The 24,739-nt window shown below is 32.3% G+C and overlaps 1 protein-coding gene and 1 non-coding gene across 2 annotated transcripts; one reads left to right on the top strand and one right to left on the bottom strand.

Moving 5' to 3' along the window:
• Window positions 1–5,451: 5,451 nt before the first annotated feature.
• On the bottom strand, window positions 5,452–5,522 carry TRNAG-GCC (transfer RNA glycine (anticodon GCC)). The gene has a single exon. It is a non-coding gene; the product is annotated as a tRNA-Gly (tRNA).
• A 10,712-nt stretch (window positions 5,523–16,234) lies between these two features.
• Window positions 16,235–20,504, top strand: LOC112733500 (probable hexosyltransferase MUCI70). The gene is made up of 9 exons (XM_025782469.3): window positions 16,235–17,172; window positions 17,468–17,707; window positions 17,903–18,116; window positions 18,289–18,398; window positions 18,475–18,674; window positions 19,113–19,216; window positions 19,362–19,549; window positions 19,631–19,830; window positions 20,035–20,504. The coding sequence occupies exons 1-9, from the start codon at window positions 16,944–16,946 to the stop codon at window positions 20,248–20,250; spliced, it is 1,701 nt and encodes a 566-aa protein (XP_025638254.1). The 5' UTR covers window positions 16,235–16,943; the 3' UTR covers window positions 20,251–20,504.
• Window positions 20,505–24,739: the final 4,235 nt, after the last annotated feature.

Below are 24,739 nucleotides of genomic sequence, written 5' to 3'. Positions count from 1 at the left end.
AGTGGGTCGGACGGAAGGGGGTGGCAGAGAGGAAGCAGAGGAAGAAATTATAATAGGCTGAGAAGGAGTCCCAACGTTCCGAGGAGGAGGAGGAGGAGAGACAACCATCCTAACACCTCCAGACCTGGCTCGAGACTTTGCCTTGGCTTCCTGAACCCTCTGGTAAGACTCTTGAGCGTTTTTCTTTGCCATCTCTACAAAAAACAAATTGGTAGCCAAAATCAGACAAAGTCGGTAAAAGAAGTTACAAGTCGGAAACAAGCAAGAAACACAAAAAGCTACCTAATTGTGACTGGACAAAAGTCGGCGACCCCTGGAGAAATTTTTTAGTATCCAAGTATGGGGCCCTCCCCCACGCTTCTCGGAGGAACCCCACAATGGCTGCTTCTACCTCAGTTAAGTCATCCAGACCATATTTCTCGCAAGGGGAGGCCTCCAGCCAATATAAAGGAAATCGGGGAGAAGAATGATCATCCAGGAAAAAGGAGTGGTGACCCTCTACAGCTTGCACTTTGAAAAAGTAGTTCTTGAAGTCATGAAAGGATTCGTCAAAAAGGGTAAAAAGTCTCTGACCTTGTATGGCTCGGAACGACACCCACTGTTGTTTATTGTTTAGCCCACTGAAGGGTTTTGTCATATGGAAAAGATGGAAGAAAATCTTTAAAGAAGTCGGGAACTCTAAAGCCTGGCTGACAAATTGATAAATTTTCAAAAAACCCCAAGAGTTGGGGTGAAGCTGGGTGGGAGCGACTCGACAGTGACGCAAAACAGATATCTCAAAATTCAAAAAAGGAAGAAAAACACCCAAACGGGTGATCATGCACTCATACATAAAGAAAAAATGAGGGGCCGCCTCATCGACTCTTCCAAAACAAACCCGGTCTTCAGGACCCGGGACTACCAATTCGTATTTTGGTTCGTCATCCTCAGAAGTACAAATTCTGTGATGAGTGCGAAGGTTGGTAATGAACTCAGAATCGACTGAGGGCTCCTCCCCTAAGACCGTAACATCAACCCAGTGAGAGAGAGCATCTACAGAAGCCATTTCTTTTTATAAAAAAGGGGGGTAACAAACCTACAAGGGGAAAAGAAATGTCACCAACACGGTCTCTAAAGGGAGGAGGATGCGAAACTAAAGTCTACAAATCAAATTTATCTACAAAGGCATATTAAAGAACTAACCTTTATCCGGAAATAAGGGTTGGAAGCAAAAGCCTTCGAAGACGCAAGAACGCAGCACGAACGAAGGCAAGGAAAATTTGAAAGATCGCAGAAACGAAACAACGAAAGAGAGGGAAAATATTTATAAGAACGTTAGGTGCATAACGGTAAAATCGGGGCAATCATTAATGAAGATGCACCGTTACCAAGGCTATTAAATCCCTACGCACACCCCTAACGGACACGACGCTTGATTGGACGTAACTGTCAGAACCAAAAGGTCACGAAAAATCACGTCGGTTCTCAAACCATCACGTCGGTCCTCTCACAAATCGGCTACGACCCCGAGTTGAATACTCGAACCCAACTCTTAAAAATAAATTGGGCTCGAGTAGGGGCACTGTTTATACCCTGGCCCAATAAATAGGACCCAGGATCCAAGCAAAGAAGCCCAACCCAAAAGGGTTGGCCCTCCCCCAGTACCGGCCTTCATCCCCAGAAGTCGGTACTGAACACGACCTACTCCAAAGAAGTCGGATACGAGGATTAGCTGGCAGATAACACTCATTCGAATGAGTAACTGCCCCTAGAAACTCTCTAACCACTTCATAGAGCCATATCTTAACCTCCCTAAGATATGGGAACGGTTATCCACCTAAAAAGGTGGCACTACTTCAGCGGTGGTTATTGGTTCACCACTATAAATACCCTGACATCCCTCAGGTATCACTAAGTTCCAATACTCTCTAACCTGCTCCCACTCTTGCTAACTTAAGCATCGGAGTGTCTTTGCAGGTACCACCCCCATTCTTTCACACGTACAAGTCGGACGGAGGAACACCGAGTTTCAGGTTCACTCGATAGTCACCTCCCTCACACGTTTGGGCCAACCAACGCCATCCGGCCCACTAATCTCTGGTTACCCACCGTAACAATATTATTGTTTAATTATTGACATGTGAAATAATTCGGTGTATTATTTTATTTATGGCTACTATTCAAACACTTATATTTAACTTAGTATATATTGCAAAATGTAAAATAAAGTAAAGTACGACTTTGTGGATGATAGACTGGACAAATTAAAGGCAGGTGGAACATGCTTATGTTAAATGCAGAACATGATGTGTTTTTTTTTTTCTCTCCGCCTTTAATTAGTTTGACGAGTATGTCTAGAATATGTTATATTATTCCAAAAGGGCTGAGTAAACTGTATTCGTTTATTATTACACTATGAACAACTATTAGTTGATGAATTGCAAGGAACAATATTCTTTATTTAATTTGATGGAGTAATCAAATCACAGTTCACACACATATCTGAGTTTCATGCTGAGTTTCTTTATTCAATATTCTTTATTGACATACGCTTCAGTATGCATGCTGAGTTTCATGCTAGCTAGAACTCTCTTTTTTCTTCATTTTTACGATGCATGTATCTGAATCTCACACTAGAACCTATCTATTTGCGTATATCAAATAAGTTGCCACCTGGTAGAAGATATAACTCTTAATATATAGAAGATATAACATGGCACAAAACAGATAACATATGCAATTATGCATATATGGCATTGGACACCTGGTCCTTTTTAACTCTAATTTATTTTTTATAATAAATTTTAAATATTTAAAATTGTTTTTTATTTTTAAATTAAATATTTATTTTTTAATAAATTAAACACTATTTTTTACACACCATAACAATTACTTAGGTAGTCTTTGTTTTGAGATATTGAGACAAAGACTGAGATTCAATATCATGTTTGTTGGTTCAGAGACTAGTACTAAAATTTCTGTTTCTGTTCTCAAAATTTCAATATTTCAGTACCTCTAAAAAGTAAGGATACAGGGGACTAAAATTTTTAGAGATGGAGACTGAAACTTTAATATTTTATACATAAAATACCTTCATTTCAATTAATTAATTCTAATTTACCTTTTATACAAATTAAATTAGAATTTCATTCTTGTTTCAATTTCTGTCTCCCACTTTATACCAAACAGAATACTGAGATTTATTTTAATCTCTCTTTCTTAGTCTCTGTCTCGCTCTCAATCTCCGTCTTTCTGTCTCTGTTTTTCTACCAAACGCTATCTTAATTTCTGTCTCTCAATTTCAGTCTTTTCGTTTACGTCTCTCTACCAAACGCTATCTTATGTATTTATATTAATTTGTTTATTTGAATTACTGGTATGTTATACTATATACACGTATAGCTTGGGCAATTGTTTACATGTGTGGTTGCATTCAGCTATCAACTCACCAAGGATATATACGTACATGCCTTATTGATATTTTGTTTTTAAATTAAAAAAAAAAAACATTATTCTAGCTATCAAATAACACTTATATTTTTTCAATCGTGAAAACTATAAAACTCAAATAATTCCACAGCTTAAAAAAATTACAATTATATATGGGCATGCAAATCATGTTGAAATTTGAATTGATATAAGATTTTGCTATTAATTAAGTAAATAACTCATGTATGTTAGAGTTATTCTATATTTTTTTATTCAAAAGTAACAACAGAACAAATAAACAAAATAAGAAATAAAAAATTACTTAAAAAATAAAGCAGTTTCGCACATTGCTATTCTCAAAATTTTTTTAAAGCAACGCAAAACTTTGTTTGATGAATACAAGTCTTCGTCATAATATTTGTCACTTTGTTTTCATCTCTCAAGATTAATCGTAATATTTAAAATTTTATAAAAAATCAACAAAATCAGAATTATCCTATAAATTATTGACAAAAGTAAAGATATTTACACAATCTATTTCATAAATAATATTTTTTTTACCTCAAATCCTAAGTTAGAATATATTTTTTTCAAATAGTAAATAATTCTGCTTGTAAAATATTATGATTTTCAATTATTTTTAAACAGTTTTGTTATTAATTTTTATTATAAAAATTTTGATTTAAATTTCTAATACACCAAATAAAATTATCTTTTAAAAGATTATAAATTTTATATATATTCTTCCAAACATAAGTGATTGTGTCTCGAAATCGACTGAAATAATATTCGAAAGAAAAACGGTATTTATGAAACAAAATATTTTGGAATTATTCTATATATCTCAGTATGCTGTGCATAATATATGAAACAAAATATTAAACATTTATGGAGTAATCCTGAACTCTGTGGACTATGTCCACGTTCACCAATAAAAGAAAATCTTAATTAGATATTTTACAAAGTAACTTCTAGTGTTTCTATATATGCTGCCTGCATCACACCATCACCTTAGTATTCAGTAACACGTAATAAGCATATTTATTAGGAACCACTCAGATAAGATGCCTAAAACTTTTTTTTTTAAAAGTATTTTTTAGTAATTAAAATTTAACATATATAATCGATTAAATTATATTATTTTTGTCAAAATTAGACTAGACAAATTGATTTAACTAAAAAAATAGTAAATAAAATCTTGAATTAGTCAAAATTAATATTATTTTTTTATAAAAAATAATTACAATACTCTTATTATAGAGAATGATTAAAATACTTTTAATATATATATATATATATATATATATATATATATATATATATATTTTAAAAATTCTAAATTCTAACCCTACGATAGAAAAATAAAAGATTAAAATTTAGGATTCTCAAAATTAATGTATATAATAGAAGTATTTTAGTCATTTTCTATAATAGGGTATTATAGTTATTTTCTATAAAAAAATAATATTAATTTAGATCAGTTCAAGATTTGATTTACCATTTTTCAGTTAGATCAATTTGTCTAGCCTAATTTTGACAAAAATAACACGATTTAATCAATTATATGTGTTAAATCTTAATTATTAAAAAATATCTTTATAAAAAGACGTTTTTAGCGTCTTTATCTGAGTGGCTCCCTATTTATTATTAGAATCTTGCTTACATCTGTTTTAATGATATATTTTAAGAATATCACAAAAAAATATTTTTCTAAACGTTATTAAAAATAATTTTTATATTTTTAATGTATTAAATATGTAAAAAAAATTAAAAAATACATATTATTATACCAGTAAAATATATCCTTAAAATACATGATAACTAGATTTTTATTCTTCTTCTTCTTTGGATCAATAATGGAAAAAAGGCTTGGAGCAATTACTTTGCGAAGTACAGTTGGAGCTAAGCTTGAAAAAATCGTTTGGCCCAACTGAAGTTTTGTATGTACAAAATGGTTAAAGGCTCTGACCACCAAAAACTCAAAAAATAAAACAAACAAGAGCTTATGTTAACCCAGAAAAAAAAAGAGAACTTGTAAATGTGTGCACCAGCCGGGAATCGAACCCGGGTCTGTACCGTGGCAGGGTACTATTCTACCACTAGACCACTGGTGCTTGATGGACACCCTTTCTAAAGATTTATATGGAGTTATAATAATGTTTTTAAAAATGCTATTCAAACACCAAAATCCACTACTAAAATAAACCACCAGTATATTTGTATATAAATACATATGTGATTTAATTTATTTTTAATATATTTTAATATGTATTTTATATTAGTGACTGATTTTAGTGTACACAAATTTTTGAGGGTCTCAACTTACAAAGGACACTACAGCTACAGAGTTCTTTGGGTAATTTTTGCCATCAGTAGTGTCACGTTATATTTGTTCTCTTTGTTCTTTTGTTCTCTTTTTGGTTTGTGTTTTCTTTTGGTGCGTGCTGTAATCATCGCTTACTAACTTATGGTAGCTTCTATACTTGTATTTTCTAGGTGGTCAAGCAAAAAACCCTTATGTGTTGTACAACTTAATTCTGATGATGTCGCTTCATATTATGAAACTGTAAGTACCTTTTGCAAGGAAGGATGAAGATATAGAAGAAAACCCTTTTTATTGTTGTGACAGAATGAATCAATAAAATAGTTAGATTTCGTCACTTTAATTATTAGGTATAAAAATTACAATATATTTTTGTTTAAAAATTAATCGACTTGATTATTATATTAGTATTGTGTAAAGTTAACCAATTAAATTATTACCAACGCAAGTTGGCACAGATGGATGAGGGTCTGTGTCCCTTAACCATCTCTCCCGGGTTCGATACTCACTGGAGGATAGGAATGGAGCTTGCTTGCTTGAAAAGGTTTTAGATCTCTATATGTGCTCCATTATTTTTTAAATACACACATCTAATAGTTAATATTGTGTAAAATTAACCAATTAAATTATTAAGTCTCTATGTGTATTTTATTATTCCCTAAATATACACTTACTAACTATATAAGAACATATGTTGATATCTTATTATGAATATGATAAAAAAATTAATTAGTTAAAATGGTAGTAAGTTGGTGAGGTAAATAGAATTAACAAATAATTAAATTAAAGCATGTCTAATTTATTTCTATTTTAATTTGCCTAAATATTTCTACTTTCAAGAACAACATATATATGTTTTTAGTTAAAGTAGTTTGTATAAAAAGCTAATGAGCTCTCTTATTATTATTATTATTATTATTATTATTATTATTATTATTATTTTAAAGTCTAGTCTTTGTGTGGGACGTCAGTCGTTACTAAGTCATGCATGCAGGCCGACATATCATGCCATCCAAAATTCTCAAAGCCCTGTTAGTAAGAGAGTGTGTGGATGTATTGTGTACCTAGAATTGATGTTGTTTAATCTATTGGAGTACATTGAGAGTTGTTTAATCTATTAACTAAAAAAAAAAAGTAAATCTTTTCATTTTATTGTTTAGTTATTTAGTAAAGTGTAATATTTTATTATTGAATATTTTTTATTTTTTTTATTTCACTTAAAAGAATATAAGGTGAGAAATTATATTCTATCAGACAATTAAAATAAAAAAAAAGTTTAAAGAATGAGTATTTTTTATTAAAAGATAAATATTTAATTAATAAAAAAATAAATAATCTCATACTATTAGATATAATTTTATAATATTAAAAATATTAATAATAATTAATTAATTATTATAAATTTCAAAATCTATTAGTTTCCAAACACTTTTCTTAAAAAAAATTAAGAGGATCTTTTTCCGACAAATCCCATTAAAACTGCCAACATACAATATCTTTTGAATTCTGAAAGACGACGAAAATTTCATATAATATTAACTGATTTTGTTTATATATATATATTAAAAAAGGAAAAAGAAAAAAAAAAACTGATGTTGCAAAGTGCGAACTGGCAATAGGCTTATAGGCGATTAGCTATATTGATTCCATGATCAGCCTTTTTTTTTTTTTTTTTTTGGTATTAGCTTATACAATCAAAATTTCGAATAAAATATTATCACAGGATTAAAGCCAAAATAAATTGAAACTCAAGCCCAACTAAGGGACTCAGTGTAGCTAAGAAACCCTACAATTAACACCATACGATTAACTAAGTTAGATTAGTTTAGTGTTTACATTAGAAAAAGTTTAGGCCAGCAACTTTATTAAATTTTGGTTAGCATGTAACTAGTAAAAAAAAATATAAATAATCTCATACTATTGAATAAAATCTCATACCATTAAAAATACTATTAATAGCTACTAAATGACTATAAATCACAAAAATTGTTGGCCTACCACTCCTCTTTCATGCAATAACTTTGGATTGCCGATGCATAGTAATACTGGCCTCACCAGATAAAATTTGTCGCACTCTCTATGACTCTCTTCAAATAGACTCAACCGCTGGATCTTCAAAATTTCACACATAACATATAGTTCAAAACACCGGATCAATCCTCCATCAACATTACTAATTGTTCTCGAGCGTGGAAGGAGAAGAAATTAAGAAGCTGTGATATTGGGTTGGTGAAGGTCAATAATGCCATGCTCAATATTCAGCGAAGTCAGAATCCATTGAACTAGCTACTAGCTATAGCTAGTATATATAATATTCAGTTGCTTTGAATTTTCGCCAAGCTAAGTCAGAAAGCATTTTTACATTTGACATCTGCCTCACTTAACCTTTTTAGCTTATTAATAATACTAATTCTAATACAATTATAATTTACTAGTCTACATGCCTACACTCTATTAATACATTTTTATATTCAATATATTATTAGTAGTTTAGTTACATTACATAATGAAGTAGATGCTTGGAAGCCAAACTGCCATAGTGAAAATCGCCCCCGTGGTGATTTATCTTTGGTTTAATTATTCTATTTCTTTATAATTTTATTTAATTTTTAATTAAATATTTATACTTTTTTTTAATTAAATTCTTACACTATTTTTAATTTTATAATTAAATTTTGTTACTGTAAAAAAATATTAAAATTAACTGAATATTTTTTTATAAATTCAAAATTATTCTCAATTAAAAATCTAATTAAATATTTAACCACGTATTTTTTGAAAAAAATTTATGTTAATTTTAATGTTTTAATTTAATTAAAAATACAAAAATTTAAATAAAATTTTAAAATTATAAAAATTAATAAAATAATTAAACCTTTACTATTTACTTATCAAATTCGGTTTTATTGCAGAAGCATTTATTTTTATTTCTAAAAGTTCATATTAATTGGTGTTGAATTTTATTAAGCCCAAACTTTGAATATCGCACATTTGTCATTTATCCATAATATCAACATCTAGCAGATTTTGATAATTATTTTAAGGATAGATGAGAAAAAGTCAATTAAATAACAAACATTTATTTGAAAATAAAAGATTAAATTAATACATAAAAATTATAATTAAAAAGAATATTTACTTTTATTCTCTTTATCTTTACCCCTTGAAGGACATTTTATTTATCCAAGTCTTACTACTATTTATAAGACCTTTTGGGAGTTTCTTTCTTTCTTTTTTTTTTCCTTAATAATACTCCAAATTAATTCTTAATTTTTTTAAATCAAATGCTTTACTTTTAAATAAATTTTAGTTACCAAATTAATATAGTCTTTAATATTTTATTTTATTAGATAAATTAATCATCACATTATATTTTAATAAAAATAGACAAATTAATATTTATTATTATTTAATAAAAATAAAATAATTCGTAAAAAATTTTAGAATTTTCATATGAATCTTTTTATATAAAATTAATTTGTCTAACGAAATAAAAGGTTAAAGGTAAATGGTTAAATTTTATTAAAACCTAAAACGTTGACTAAAAGTTTCTTAAAAATGAATCTACGTTATTTTTTAATGTTAAGTAACTTTAATGCAATACCCTTATTTTACAGATTCAGAAGCCTATGAAATTGTATAGTAGCCCCTTTTACTCAATTTCATTGTGCATCATTCTTTAATGTGTGATTGACATCAACATGTTTAATTCAATACATTAATTAGTAAGTTGGTAGCAGTTCAAGCCTAATTAAATGATGATAGCCTGCCGACTTTCCGTATTGTACCACAATTTAACCACTATTTGGGAGTGATTATAGGCCAGATTAGATTTTTTTTTTTCTTAAATAAATTAAACAAAGAACAAAAATAAGAAAAATAAAAGAACCGTTTAAATAGAATGGTAGTCATTTTTAAGATTATTTTTAAATTTCTTTAAAAAAAAAAAAGTTGTAATCTCATCGTCATTTTTGTTGTAACATCCTATCATCCAGAATTTTATACCTAAGATGTAAAATAAAGGTGGCGATATATTATGATTTTTAAAATTAAAATATGTACATATAATAGCAAAAAAAATATAATAGATTATGAGCCTTGAAAAATGGATAAAACAAAATCGCGAAATGAAAAGCGCACAACGTGTGAAGAAAACTATAACTATCAAACATAAGGTAATAAAAGTAGGAATAGAGGGCCAAAGATACAAGATAACAAGCTCCTAACTTAGTCCGCGAAGTCAAGGCTGGCCGGAGAATATTTACACATATATACATACATAACCAAAACCCAGATGTACTTAAACAAAATCCTGTCTCTCTATAAACCTCTAAGAGGATCGAAAGAGCAAGATGTGCGGAGAGAAAGCTAAGTACATATATGTATACGTCACTGTACAATAAAGTAACCTAGTAACCACTTCGCAGGAGTCCAGACGCCTCCCAACCTGCATTTGAAAAACAACAACATAGTATGGGGTGAGAACCAGAGGTTCTCAATATGGTAAATGTGTCACACACATAATATATAAGGTCTTGGGAATGCCAGAGGCAATCTTAGAACGCCGACACTCAGATTATAGAGCTTAAAGTATTAAATAGAAGTCATAAAAGGTGATTTTCTAAGAGTATCTAAACCTAACTTAACTTAACCTTAAATCTAAGTCCCATACTACCATTCCTCCATACCTCCATCCCGTCAGCATTTCACAGACAAATAAACAGATAAAGGCAAGCACAAGAAGGTTACAAATACTGCAAGTAACAAGTATACATTTAACATGACAAGTACACTTAGGCACACCCAGTTAATGCACAAACAAGTAATTCAAGTAGTATGCATATGATGCATGCCTGTCCTATGGTTGATGAGGCTTATCTGTCGGTTATCTAACTAACCCGACAAGTCCGAAAACCTTAGACTGTCCCTTGACGTGCATCCCCAAGAGTCTATGCATAGATTTTTCTCAAATAATCCATATTGCTCAATGGGGGTTAACATTCCCGAGAATTTATAAGTGCCCAGTCACCCTTACGTCGTAGGGTCAACAGAGTATCAAGTTTTCAACCTGGTACATGTGGTGGCAAGCCACGGTACCTTTCCCAGAAAAACTCGTATCTCAAATCATTTAATCATTCAAGCCAAATAGCATACATGATCATTCATTTGATTATCAAGCCAAGTATCATACATAATTATCCGTAACATTTCATAATCAATTCATCACTTTCGTTTTTAACTTCACTTCACCGCCAAGTTATCCCCATTTTCTAGCTTCATCTGATTGTCAGGTTTAATACCACTATTTATGACTAAAGGAAAGGAAATAGAGGTTTAGAGGTTTGAAATAAGGTTTTAAAACTCAAAAATCATGTTTGCTGGATCATAGGTCACGCGTACGGGTGGCTTATGCGTGCGCGTGGAAATATAAAATTGCAGCTCGCGCGCGCGTCCCCTTATCACGCGTATGCGTGGACATGCTTGTTGGCTTCTTTCGTGTACGTATAGGGCCAGTCACGTATGCATCGCCAAAATCCATGCCACGCGTGCGCGTGGGCCATGCATACGCGTGGACGTATGTTCTTTTAAAAAAAACCAGCATCAGTTGCAAGCTACAGATTTGAAAAAGGAAATCAATTTGAGTTCAAATCTTTCAACGCCCATAATTTCTTCGATTTAAAATATTTTTCACCCGTTTTTCGAATGACATAAACCTCATGAACCCAATTCTCAATTTTAAATGCTGAAACGGAAAATGAGTTTCAACCATAATAAAAAAATTTGGTCTAAATTTCCTAACAAGTTCCTTACAATGCACCCGGGCTAACTTATTAGAAGCATCCATAATATTCCAAGCAATCATATTTAAACTATCCATAAATAATAGGGACAGAATAAATAAGAACATAATACTTTAAATAGAATCACCAACCTCAATAGGTGGTTTGTCCTGCGGTACTGGCACACTCTGATCCTGAATAATTGCCACCGTCGGACTCCCAAACGCTGCACCCGCCATGTTTCCATCTACTAAGGTTCCCTCCGTTGCGTCGTCATTTTTATCAACTGGCGAGTTCTGCAGGGAGGAAGGTTGCGGACGCTTCCGGAGAGAAATTCCACGACGTGGAGGAGTTTTGCGCGATGGAGATGACACAATTTCATGTTTTTCTCACTGCCCCATCCTAATGCCAATTGATTTGCCTCCATCACCATGCAAATTGGGCCTTGGGATCCTTCTAGAAATAGACTTGTGCTGCTTTCTGTTTTGGTCCTTCAAACCTGATGGATGACCCATTGTGAATTTTTCCTTACGCAATACTTTTTGCCAGTCCTCTCCATCATCCATGCATGCCTCCTTAACATGACCATCAGACACGTGAGGGTCAATGATTCCGTAACCGCATCCTACCCTTTAACAACTCCTAATTTCTCGCCCAAATTACGAGAATCCTTACCCAAATTGCGAGCTTTCGATTCAACCTCTTTTTGAATTTCATGATTGTTGTGTGGCACTAGTGTCAGGGCTCCATGATTCTTTCCATCACCGAAAGACTCACCCTTCCCTTCCGATGACTCTTTCTCCATGCACAACGATTTATCATGCCCATACCGTGCACAAGTAGAACAAATCAATTGTAAACTCTCGTACTCCACTTCATGAGTCATGCCCTCCACTATAATATGTTTGATTATCGGCAACCCAAGATTAATTTGAACGGGCATATTTTTCTTTCTCTGCAAGCTTAGTGGCCAAGTCTACTTTCACCGGAACCCCTATTGTAGAAGCAATTTGCAGCATTGCTTGTTCCTGGTAGCACCAAATCCGAGACTCGAATCCGTACTAGTGTTGATCCGAAGGATTGTTCGCATGGCCTAATATCCACGTCCCATGGCTTTACTGCGACATAGTGACCATCTATCAACCACAGGCCACCAAGCATGACTTTCTCACGCAATATCAAATTTAACCAAAAAATACCCAAACCCCACATCCAACAAATCAAACTCTCCTTTGATGCGCCATACTATCCGAAACTTATGCATAAGAGTAGCCATAATGCTTATCCAGCACTTGTATGGTTCAGCTAGACAGCTCTTTACCTATTTCGTAAAACTGACACTTGGTGGACGAGAATCACCTTCACGGTTGCGATACCATCCCCACACAAAGACCCTACTAATGCAAAGGCCTTAGACTTCACTGCACCAATGACTTTATCTCTAAAAGAGACATTGGATGACTTTTCTAAACCCTCTCGAGAATAAACCCTCTTTAACACCGGATACACACCCTCCCACATTCTCCCCCTTATCTCTTCCGATGGTATGGTCATCTTTCTCACCGTGATTCACCCTCAAATGCTCGTCCCCGTACTCTCCTTCTCTCATTCTCTCTGAATACAGAGTACGTACAATAAAAAAAGAATTCGGTCAGATTAGATTTGATTATATTTGAATATAATTTTAATATTTTATTGGTCTAATTTAAAAAATTTAGTCTAATTTTAAATTTGACTCGAAAACTAATCGAATTAAGTTGGTTATAAAATTTACATAATAAATTTAAAAATTATTTCAAAATCAAATTTACTAAATATTATGTCACATTTATAACAAAATAAATTATTTTAAAACAAAAACAATAACGTATAATATAAAAGTATTAATTGAGATATAAAAAATAATATTTTATTATGAAATTTATCTTAAAATATATATTTTAATTATAAGATGAGATTTTAACCGGGTCTATTCAAAGTATAATTTAATAATTTTAACTCAACAATTTTTTTTCTGGACATGTCAACTAAAAGTTCTTTACATACATAATTTAAAAAGAAATAATACTATAAAATTAATATAATTTATTATTTGTAATTAATAATTAATTAATAATTTATTAAAAATATTAATCAATATAAATTAAATTACTGGCATTTGAATTTTTTCATTTGGAATAAAAACTACACATGCCTACATATATGTTTATCCAATTGAGTAAATTTATATGTCTATCTTATTAGTTATTAGTTATGGCAACTACTCCTATGAAGATGCCAAAAACATCTTCTCATGATGATCCTTATTTAAAAAGTGTAACTTATTTGCTTAGCAACATTTTGAATAAAGATAACATTTTTACTTCAAATAAAAATCAAGCTCTACAATCTATTATCTAATGATCAAAATAAAATATTTTCACATGATGATAATCATACAATTTTTATTGGAGTAGCCACCATTAGTTATTACCCATGATAAATTATCTTTGCGCCATATGACTGATAGTTTAGTGTCAGCGTTTCACTAACAAGTAGTTATAACAAGATGCATTTTAAAAAAATGATTAATAATTTTAAAAGCTAATTTGATTCATTTAAACTTTTAGAGATCGATTAATTTAACCCCACAAATATTAGGAGGGTAAAATTTTCTGAGACGTGGGATCGTGCGGGAACTATTTCGAATGGAGATCCAACTGTGGGAGATTTTTTCTGCGAAAATGAAGATGGGGGACACAATTTCTCCGAGGTAGGCGCAGGGATCCTCGACCCGTCCCCATTAATTCTCGAATTTCATAAATTTATTGAATTTTCTTTAATAGTTGAATTATCCTAATCCTCATTTGCATAACCCTTCTTCAATTCATAGATCCCTAATGCTGTCCATACTCCATCCAACATCTCTGCAGCCACCCTCTCGCCACTCTCTCTTCTCGCCGCATTGTCACACTTCACTATGCCATCATCCTCACTGCGTCGTGCTCTCTATTTGCGGTGTTCCTTTTCGCATCGTGTCCATTCTCCTCTCTATTCCCGCGTCTCCCACCTTGTCCATTGCTTTGTCCTCTGGCTCGTCATTGCGTTCCCCACTACGTCATTTCGAAAGAAGTCACCATCTTATTGTTTAAACTTTTTGTATAAAATCTTACTGTTTTGTATAGGATGGATACTTGCAACTCTATTCATATAGAAATTAATAATTAGTTAGAACTATCGGATAGATAACGAAAAATGGGACTCTATGGAAAATGAAGATAGGAAATAATATTTTCCCACGACAGAAAACAGAGATAGGGACAGAGAGCAAATCTAGGAGCGAGAATGGAGAGTAGGGAGGTATCCCCCGCCCTGCTCCGTTGACATCCTTACACAATATAAAAACTAAGTCTTATTTCCCTTACCAAATTTTTAAAATTCATATTTTTTAAAATGCTTCTGGAGGTGATATAAGCAACCTCGTGTATAACATAAGATATGTAACATATTAAATATAAGGTGGGGTGGCTTAATTTGTTTTGAAGAATGCCATTTTCACCATAAATTGGTGGAAGCATCAAGGACCCATACATTTAAAGTCAGCATTTTTCTTTCGTATTTCTTTTCCAGGTCCAAAGTGTGCAGACTTCAATGAGTGATGTTTCTAAGAAAAGAGGAAGACAACGAATGAAATCCGCGTAAGGAAGCAATAATAATATTTGACAATAAGTTTCACCAAAGCATCTCAAGTAATTCAATTAAAAATAAAAAAGAGAGAATAATTAATGTCCCAAAAAATTAAATATTGTCTCCATAAACTGTCCTCTAATCAACACCGCTGAAATCATTTTTCATGTTAACTAGATTCTAGGTAAGAGAAACACTTTCATTTAAAAAAAAAAAAAAAACTCGAAAACTGAAAAGGAAATCGCCTTTTACATTCTGTGGCTAACAAATAACAACAACGATTTATCCAATGTTCCTACTTCCTAGCCCATTCTGGGGGCTTCAGTCCCAACAATAATCCCATAGATTAATAATGCATTATTCTTTTATTTATTTAATTCAAATACAACAAAATAAAATAGGCATAGAATCAAACTAATTACGTTAAATATTGAAAGACAACCACCATCAACCACGGACATAAGGGAGGCAACAATCTAGCCATTAAAATATCCACAATGTTTTAAAAAAATTAGTAATTACTCTTTTCCTCCATCAAAGAAATATCTTTAAAAAGATAATTAAAATGTATTGAAAATTTGAAATATAAAAACTAAAAATATTAAGTTATAAAATTATTTTGCTAACAATAATGATTCTATTTACTTTAGAAAATAACGGTAGAAAAATAACAATGTTATATTAATTTGCTAAATAGATATTTATTTATAAAATAATAAAATTTCAAAAATTAACTCTTTATTTAAAAGAGTTTGATTTTAATATACTGATAGTCTAATAATATAAAATTTGTACAATTTATTACTTTTTTTTAAATGATCATTTACACAGTTAATATAAAAAATAATTATTTTTATTAATATAGCGTGATACAATTAAATATACATATAAAACTACTTTATATTATTTGTATAAAATTAAATTATATTTACTGTCAAAAAATAAAAAAAGGCAAAGTTAGATAAATTCTTATTGATTTAACTACATTAAGCTCCAACTTTTATAATAAGCACCGAATTAATGACATAACCAATCAAATTATTAGATAGCAGATGTCAAGCAATCAGTTGGGTGGCGCCACAATTTTTTTTTTTAAAACTTTTTTCAATTTTGTTTTTATTTTTTCAATATTCTCCCAATTCGGTAATTTTTTATCATATAAATAATCGAAGAAATATTGCTTCCTCTGTAAGATCATCAACACTTCCGGATCAACGATAAAAACAAATTACGATAACAATATTAAAAAAAGAAAATACTGCTTCAATTTTCTGATCTCGGATTTCTTCCCACTCTCAGATTTCAGAAAACCCTACATTCCCAATCCGGGGAAGAAGAACAAACAAGAAAAAAGAAAACCCTAGATTCATCCCCATTTTTGGAAGAAAGTGAGAATTTTTGCTGAGACCCAATTTTTGTCCGAGTGGATGACAACCGAAATTTGACTTTGATGTAGGTGTTAAACTCTTTCCACATACGGACCAAAGCTTGATTCGATTTTGCTCCGTTCTCTGCCACTGAATTTTTTATTCCCACCGTTTTATTACTTTTGGACGTTCTTTTGTGTGTTGAACACCCAGAAAGGGAAATCGAATAGTGAGAGTGGCATTGCTAACTGAATCCCGATTTGCGAAGGTGTTCGTTAAAATTCCGCAATTGAGAGTTTCATGTGTTGTGGGGTGTAAGCATTGGAAGATTGAAGGGTGTGTTGGAGATGATGATGAAGAGGGAGAGGGGCATGTGTTGATGTTGATGCTGAGGGTATAATGTCATTAGGTCTTCGTTCTTCTGGGAGTTATGGGTCTCTGCTTGAAAACGGAGTGTCACCAATTCAAGCAGCATCGGCACGCAAGGCTTCCAAGATGGTGAAGGAGAAAGATAAGGAGAGACTCTTCCTTTGGATCTGCAAGTTTGCTGGTCGCAAGAAGGTTGGAATGCTTTTCCTCTGCGCCATCTCCGCTGCCGTCTTCATCTGGGTTCTCTATGTTGGAAAAGGTTCCTATTCTCGATTCCTGTCTCTTGATTATGGTCTTGGAATGTGATTACTGCTGTTTTTCATGTCTCTGATTTTTCTGTTGTTGTTTGATCTATATAACTGACTCCACTTAATGGGGGCAAACTTTAGTTGGTTTTGCAATTTTCACTATGCAATTTTAGTATCGAATCCCTGTCTAGTTCGTCCTGTGTTAGGCTTAGTTTGGCTTGCAATTTCAGTTGTGATTCGCATCTGTTACTCGATTTCAGTTGAATTAGGATAGGACATAATGTTTGTTGTGTGGCTTGCCTTCAGGTGATGATTCTCCGGAAGGAAATGCCGTGCAGGGCATTAATGTTAATGAAAGCATGTCTATAGATGATTCCTCGCCTCTGATCTCTACTGCGGCAAGTGCCCTGGGCTTGACTACCAATCTGGCATTACCGCCTCCTCCCCCTAGTTATTTTTTGGGGTATAGTCTTCCAGAGGGGCATCCATGTAATAGCTTCACTCTTCCTCCCCCACCATCTGATCCAAAGCGTACCGGGCCACGGCGTAAGTCTTATTTTACGATTTTTGTGTGCTGTAAGAATTTATAGAAAATTTTGTATTTAAATAATTTGGAATTGCAGCCATTATCCATGCTTGTGTCATAGTTCTTCAAACTGCAGTAATTCATGATGATGCAGAGGATGAAGGATAATATAGATCTAGACTAATTATGTATATTCCTGGGTTGTTTATGTGCAGCATGCCCGGTATGTTACCTTCCTGTGGAAGAAGCTATTGAGCTGATGCCAAAGTCACCATCACCTTCACCAGTTCTTAAGAATTTAACTTATATCTATGAGGAAAATATAAGTAGATTTGGAGAATTCGGTGGCTCAGACTTTGGTGGATATCCTACTTTGAAGCAAAGGAATGAGTCTTTTGATATACAAGAATCAATGAGTGTGCACTGCGGGTATGTTTTTACCCTTTGTTCAATATTTCCCTGACTTATATCTATAGCCACTCAGGAATGTTCTTTTTGGTTATAATAATTAGACCTTCCCAGTAATAAAGCATATTCTATGTACCTTTCCACTGATACCAAACCATTCTGCACGTTCAATGACACATTGTGCATCTATCAGATTTGTAAGAGGAACTAAACCTGGCCACAACACAGGATTTGACATTGATGAAGCTGACATTCTTGAAATGGAGAAGTGTAATGGAGTAGTTGTTGCATCTGCCATATTTGGTCTGTATAATATGATATCTGCAGCTTTTTACTCTTTCAAACTAGTAATTGACTATAAACTGATTATATTGTTCAGGAAATTTTGACGAGATAAATGAGCCAGCAGATATAAGTACATATTCAAAGGAGACAGTGTGCTTCCTTATGTTTGTAGATGAAGAAACAGAAAAATATCTAAAGAGTTCAGGCAAGCTGGGAAGCAGCAAGATGATTGGCTTATGGAGAATTATCGTTGCTCATAATCTTCCTTACACAGATGCACGGCGGACGGGAAAGGTCAGAATTCTTATTTGGCAAGCACTAATGCCCAATTATGTCTATGAAATAGAAATTGACACATGGAATGTCTGCGTTACCATTTTTTCCCCTTATGGGTTATGCTCTTCTCTATGATTTGTTTGCTCATATATTAAGTTTATATTGTTGGCCAGGGTTTCTTATTTTCATAATCTTCTCTGAAGGAGTTAATATTGCCATGCTAACTTACACTGACTACATTGGGAGGGGAGGGGAAGAAATAATTAGCTCAGTGGATGTACTGTTAGTTGCTAGATCCTCTTGTAGTAGCATTATGATTCCTTTTAATTCAAAATGAAATTTTTAGCCTGTGTATGATACAGAAAGCCTCAAATCTCCGTTAGACGCTGTTGTGTATTCTATTTCCTAAAGTAGTACATTTATGCACCTATTAACTTCTATTAACTTTTCCCACAGATTCCGAAGCTTCTGTTACATAGATTGGTTCCAAATGCTCGCTATTCTATATGGGTTGATGGGAAGCTTAAGCTTGTTGTTGATCCATATAAAATTCTTGAAAGGTAGAATCTTCTTTGTTACTATTAATTATGAGTCATATTTTATACATTTGTTGTTTCCGACTACGCATGCAAGACGAATTTTTAATTTAACCTGCTACAGTACATGTTTTGGCACCTAAGCTACTTCTGTTCCGCCCATATTTAGGTTTTTGTGGAGGAAGAATGCAACTTTTGCAATATCAAAGCATTATAGGCGCTTTGATGTATTTGTTGAGGCCGAGGCAAACAAAGCTGCCAAAAAATATGATAATGCCTCTATCGACTTTCAGATTGAGTTTTACAAGCGAGAGGGATTGACCCCATATACAGAGGCCAAGCTTCCTCTTACAAGTGGTAGGAAAACCTTCCTATATCCATGTTGGATGAGATGCAACCGTTTCATTGTTTTTCTGAAACTTTGTGGCTGGTTTGCAGATGTTCCTGAAGGATGTGTTGTAATACGAGAGCATGTGCCGATTAGCAACCTTTTCACTTGTCTTTGGTTCAATGAAGTTGACAGATTTACTTCCAGGGACCAGATTAGTTTCTCAACCGTCAGGGATAAAATTTTGTCGAAGGTGGATTTTCATTTTAACATGTTCTTGGACTGTGAAAGACGCAACTTTGTGATTCAGGTATTTCCCCACAATCATGTTCGAGTATCTGATTAAACTATATGTATGCTGTCATAGTTTTTCTTTCCCGAAAAAAGATGGTGGTTCGGGCACAGGCACGAACGCACTTACTAACTTATACTGTGTTTTAGTAGTTTTTTCATTGTCTCTTGTTAATCTTATTTCAATTGATCAACCCCTACCCTCTCTTCTTTGTGAATGCAGAAATACCACAGGGATATATTGCTGCGGCTAGCTCCACCAGCGGGTCATGTCCAACCACCCCCTCCGCCAGCTCCAATTCTCGAGGTGGTCAGTGAAAAGGTTGTAAGTCCACCCAGCAGGAGAGGGCCGGGAAGGCGTGGAAGAGATAGGAAAACTGGTAATAGGCGCCACCGCAAAGTTGTTGCTGGAAGTAAAGACATGGACACAGCAAGTTAAAAAGAGTTTTGTCTGGGTGATTATACTATTTTTTTCTTTTGTTTCTGATATTCCACATACGAAAATCATTCATTGGAGAGCAGGAGGAGAAGATGCAAGATGTATGTTGTAATTTGATTCTCTCATTCTTTTTTTGTTATTTTGTGCAATTGTCTATCTAAATTAATTTTTTGTACATATAGCAACATCTTCAATAATTATTTATAAACATGGGTTACCACTGAATTCCTCACTTGGCAACCCATTCTGCTATAGTACTTTCCTCACATGACCTTGTTCTTTCTAATAACGCAATAGCAATATGAATAAAATAGAGGTCATTTATACGGTAAAGAGTTAAATATGTACAGATTTACAGATATTCTATGTGATGCAATGAGAAATGTACACGTACCTTAAATCATGTTCAGCATTGAGACACAGATGTCAGAGCCAACAGTTTCGTTACAGGGCTTGCCGGCATAGGCTCGCATAGTTTAGTTGAGCCTTCCAGAGTTTATGGCGTAACGGAGGATACTTTTATGGGTCAGTTCAAGAAGTTTTGTATGGGCCTTCACCGTTTTTTTTATGGGTTTTTTAATTGGATTCATTGTATGCTGAAGTTATGTCAAAAATCAGTTAATGTAGATATTTATGTCTAAAAAAAAGAAGCTGATGCTTATTTAAGAAGGTAGGAAATCATCCAAGAAGATAGCAAATGGCCACCCATGGGCAGAATAAAAAAAAACGGAATGAACACCTGAAAAATAAGTAGAAGAATAAAGGAAATGCTTCTGGATTCTTTTCACCTTTTTTATGTAAAATAATTAAGTTAATATACGATTAATCCAATATTTATTTTACATCATATTCTTCTAGTGATTGATGGTGAAGAATCGATCATGTTGAACTCTTTGAATTTTCAAAACATGGATAATAGTGTTAAGACAATAATAGCTAAGTTTCTGTGAGTTGTCACTACACCATAAAATTGTGATTGTGGTTGTAATCATTCTAGTCTTCTCTAGTACACAAATAAAATAATCCAGAGTCTTCACTTTAAAAACTACTCTACCTAATTGCCAATTTTGACATGAAACTATAATTAAAAAAAATCCTATGCAAAATAGTAAAACACATATTAAAGCTATCAATATTAAAGTTATCAACATGGATATGTGTCACTTAACTTGCTAATTAGACTTTAAAAAATTGTACATGTCAAATGGAGTATAAGATAATTGACTCTAGTTGATGATTTGAGAAATCTGTAATTGACTCTCGTTGCTGATTTGAGATAATGAAATCTTGTAATGAGTACTCATTAATTAAAATTTAATGAAATTTTTTTAGTAGTTTATATACATTGAAAATGTCCCATTAAAAATACTGATAAATAAAAATATCGATTAAAAAAAGTGAAAAATTGATTGTAAAATTATTTTTTAATCTTTTAATTTTGGAGATTGAATTTAGAGTTTAAATTAGAATTCAGAATTTAAATTAAAAATTAGAATTTAAAGTTTAATATTTAAACTTTATAATAACAATATAATTAAAAAATTGATTGATATTTACTAAAAATTATTAATTTTCTAATTGAACTCAAAGAAAAAAATATATAACAATAATATCCCAAATTGTTAATATTATATATTTTAGATTGTTATTGAGCCTGACTTAATCTGAAACTTGTTAAAAGATATGACGATTTTTTAAAAGTTACCTATATGTAATATGCCAAATTTAATGTTTACAAGTATTTAAAATGAAAAATGCTATTTGTATACTAAAATTAGCTATTAAAATCAGTTACAATATATTTGTGTATAAATACATGTATGATTTAATTTATTTTTAATATATATTTGTATTTCAATATGTATTTTATACTGATGGCTGACTTTGATAACTGATTTTGGTGTACACGTAACATAATCCATTTAAAATATACAAAAATATTTATAATAAAATATAATAAATTTAAAATATTTAATAACTTTGTTAATGATAAAAAATTATTTATATATTTATTTATATTTTAATAAACACAGACAAGCCAATAAGATTTACCAGTAAGTTTGAATTCGGTCTATTAACATATTAAGTTTTTATAACAGCGTGAGTCTATGCCTATTTTATAACAGTTTAGGTTAGACTAGGCCAAGATCAGATTATAGGCTGATGAGTTTAGAAAACTCTAAATTTAATTTGATGATGAACAAATATTATTAAAGTAATTAATTACAAAATTATTAATTTGATCATATTTCATACTTGCTTAATTAATAATTTTGTTGATGCAGGTTTTACTCTTGGGCCAAAAAGAAAAGAAAAATTCAGCAAGCCCAATAGAGTATATTCAGCATTGATACAAATTATTTTGATTCTTATGGCTGAATTATTATGTTACTTGGGCCAGATTGAATTATTATTACTACAAGCTCAATTACAATCTTTGCTAAATAGGCCAAAGCATGGTCCGAAACCATTAAGCAAAGAAAGCAAAGTTCCTTTGCTTCCAATGGATCCCATTCTTTAAGTTGTGATGGATTTTAAATTCAATTAACTTGAATTAACTTGCATTGGAAATATGAGAGAGGTTTAGCACTTGATTTGATAGACATCATCAATGTTACACGCGAAGTGAGAAACTTAATTTACTTTATCACATTCATTAATTATTCAAGTTTCTCTTTCTTCACTCTCATCTCTCTTCTCCATTTTTTGTCACCTCACAGAGAAAGAATGGAAGCTAAGCCTAGTCACCGAAAAAAAAGAGAAGCAAGTTACAAGACCATTGAAATGATGGCAAGAAAAAGAAAACAAAAAATATATTGTGACTGAGATCTTCAACCAAAAAAGGTAAGTATGGTGAAGTAAGCTCAGCCTCTCCATACCAAAAATAGAAGAGAAGATTTCGGTCAGAGGAAGAAGATCCTTGGAGGGATGACTTGACTCTAATTTTGCTCAACCATCACAGGAGGTAGCTATAGTAGCTACGTGATGGAGAAGGCAGAAGTTGGAGTAGATGAAGCTGTCATCATCAAGAGTGCATCAAGGGCTAGGAGTCCTTCTTGGAGTGCAAGACAAGATGGATGGCTCGGATTGATAATTATTGGTGACCAAGGAAGACCCAGAGGTAATTGCATGTTGGTCATTACATTCGGTTACCTCTCCTCTCTCTCTCTCTCTCTCTGGCCGAACCGGTTTCGCATGAAGAAGAAGAAGTTTAGCTTGGTTTTTGGTTTCAACCATGGAGGCTTCTCCTTTTATAAATAAGGGAGAACAGTCAGGGCTTGAAGCAAGGAGTGAGAGTGCAAGACATAGTGTTCACATAGCTACCTAAGCTAACAAAAGTTCTTCTCCTTCAATGTATTCTATTTTGTATTTTTCTATTTAATTTTGTCTGTCTTGAGTCTCATAGAAAAAGGTAAATAGTGAGGTTTGTATGAAAAAGTCATAGAGCAGAAAAAGGCATAGAGTGCAAAATTAAAAGAAAAAGCCATAGATGTCCTTAGAGGTCCTTTGTACATCTGTGTTGTGTTTCATGATTCTGTGGGAATCCCCTTGTAAGTTGGGTTAGCACTTAGCAGTTGAAAGCTTGGGAGTGACCAAGTCAAGTTCAGTCTAGGTTTAGATTCTGGACTTGTCCCGGATAGGAAGGGTAGTTCCTAGGGAGTATTGGAGTCTGTAATCAAAGATGATTATAGTGAAATTCCATTATTGTTGTGATGGAGACTGGAGGTAGGCTGCATTGCACTTAGCAGCTGAACCAGGACATATCTTGGTGTGATTTTCTCTCTCTTCTACTCCATTTTTGTTTTTGCTGCATAGGAGACAAAATTGAAAAATATCTCCTGACTGGTCACGAGACAAAACGAAAAAGTCTCTTGACTAGGCACGAGACAAAAATAAAAATATCTCCTCAAGTGCTCTAAAAGATAGCAAGAGTTACAAAACAAAAAGGGGTTAAGATTCAACCCCCTTCTCTTAGCCACTGATAAACCATCATAGGCCTATAATAGACTAAGAGCCTGCCTAACCTATTTTTACTCCTAATTGTTCTTCTTATTCAAATTTGATATTGACTTTTTTTTATAATTGTTTATAGTGCATCACATTCATCAAGTTCTATCTCTAATTATATTTGTTGATCCATGTATATTTATTAAATATTTACTTGTACCTAAATATTTTAATGAATTTTAATATATTTTATAATTTCTTCATTTTCTGACATTTTTCTTGCAACCTTTATATAATTTTGCTGTGTTCTTATTTTATTTCAATCAAGTTTTGATATTTTGCTCTGGAAAAAAAAAAGAAAAAATCAACTTCTTTTTCTATAAAAAAAAATGAATGCTAATGTATATAAAATTGTTTGAGGTGTTTTATTCAATTTTTTATAGTAATTTCAATTTTTTATTCATTTTAATAAACTATATTTTAGTCCTTTCATAAAAAAGTAATAATAATTATTTTTTATATTTCGCATTCTTTTATTCTT

Source organism: Arachis hypogaea, chromosome 13, assembly GCF_003086295.3.
Source record: "Arachis hypogaea cultivar Tifrunner chromosome 13, arahy.Tifrunner.gnm2.J5K5, whole genome shotgun sequence".
Lineage (NCBI taxonomy): Eukaryota > Viridiplantae > Streptophyta > Magnoliopsida > Fabales > Fabaceae > Arachis > Arachis hypogaea.
This window is presented reverse-complemented; position numbering and strand designations above follow the sequence as displayed.

What these genes read in the sequence shown, in the direction of transcription:
- LOC112733500 (XM_025782469.3), top strand. Translation starts at nt 16,944, where the DNA reads ATGTCATTAGGTCTTCGTTCTTCTGGGAGTTATGGGTCTCTGCTTGAA. An exon ending in GGTTCTCTATGTTGGAAAAG is followed by an intron (nt 17,173 to 17,467) that starts GTTCCTATTCTC and finishes GCTTGCCTTCAG; the next exon opens with GTGATGATTCTCCGGAAGGA. An exon ending in ATGCACGGCGGACGGGAAAG is followed by an intron (nt 18,675 to 19,112) that starts GTCAGAATTCTT and finishes CTTTTCCCACAG; the next exon opens with ATTCCGAAGCTTCTGTTACA.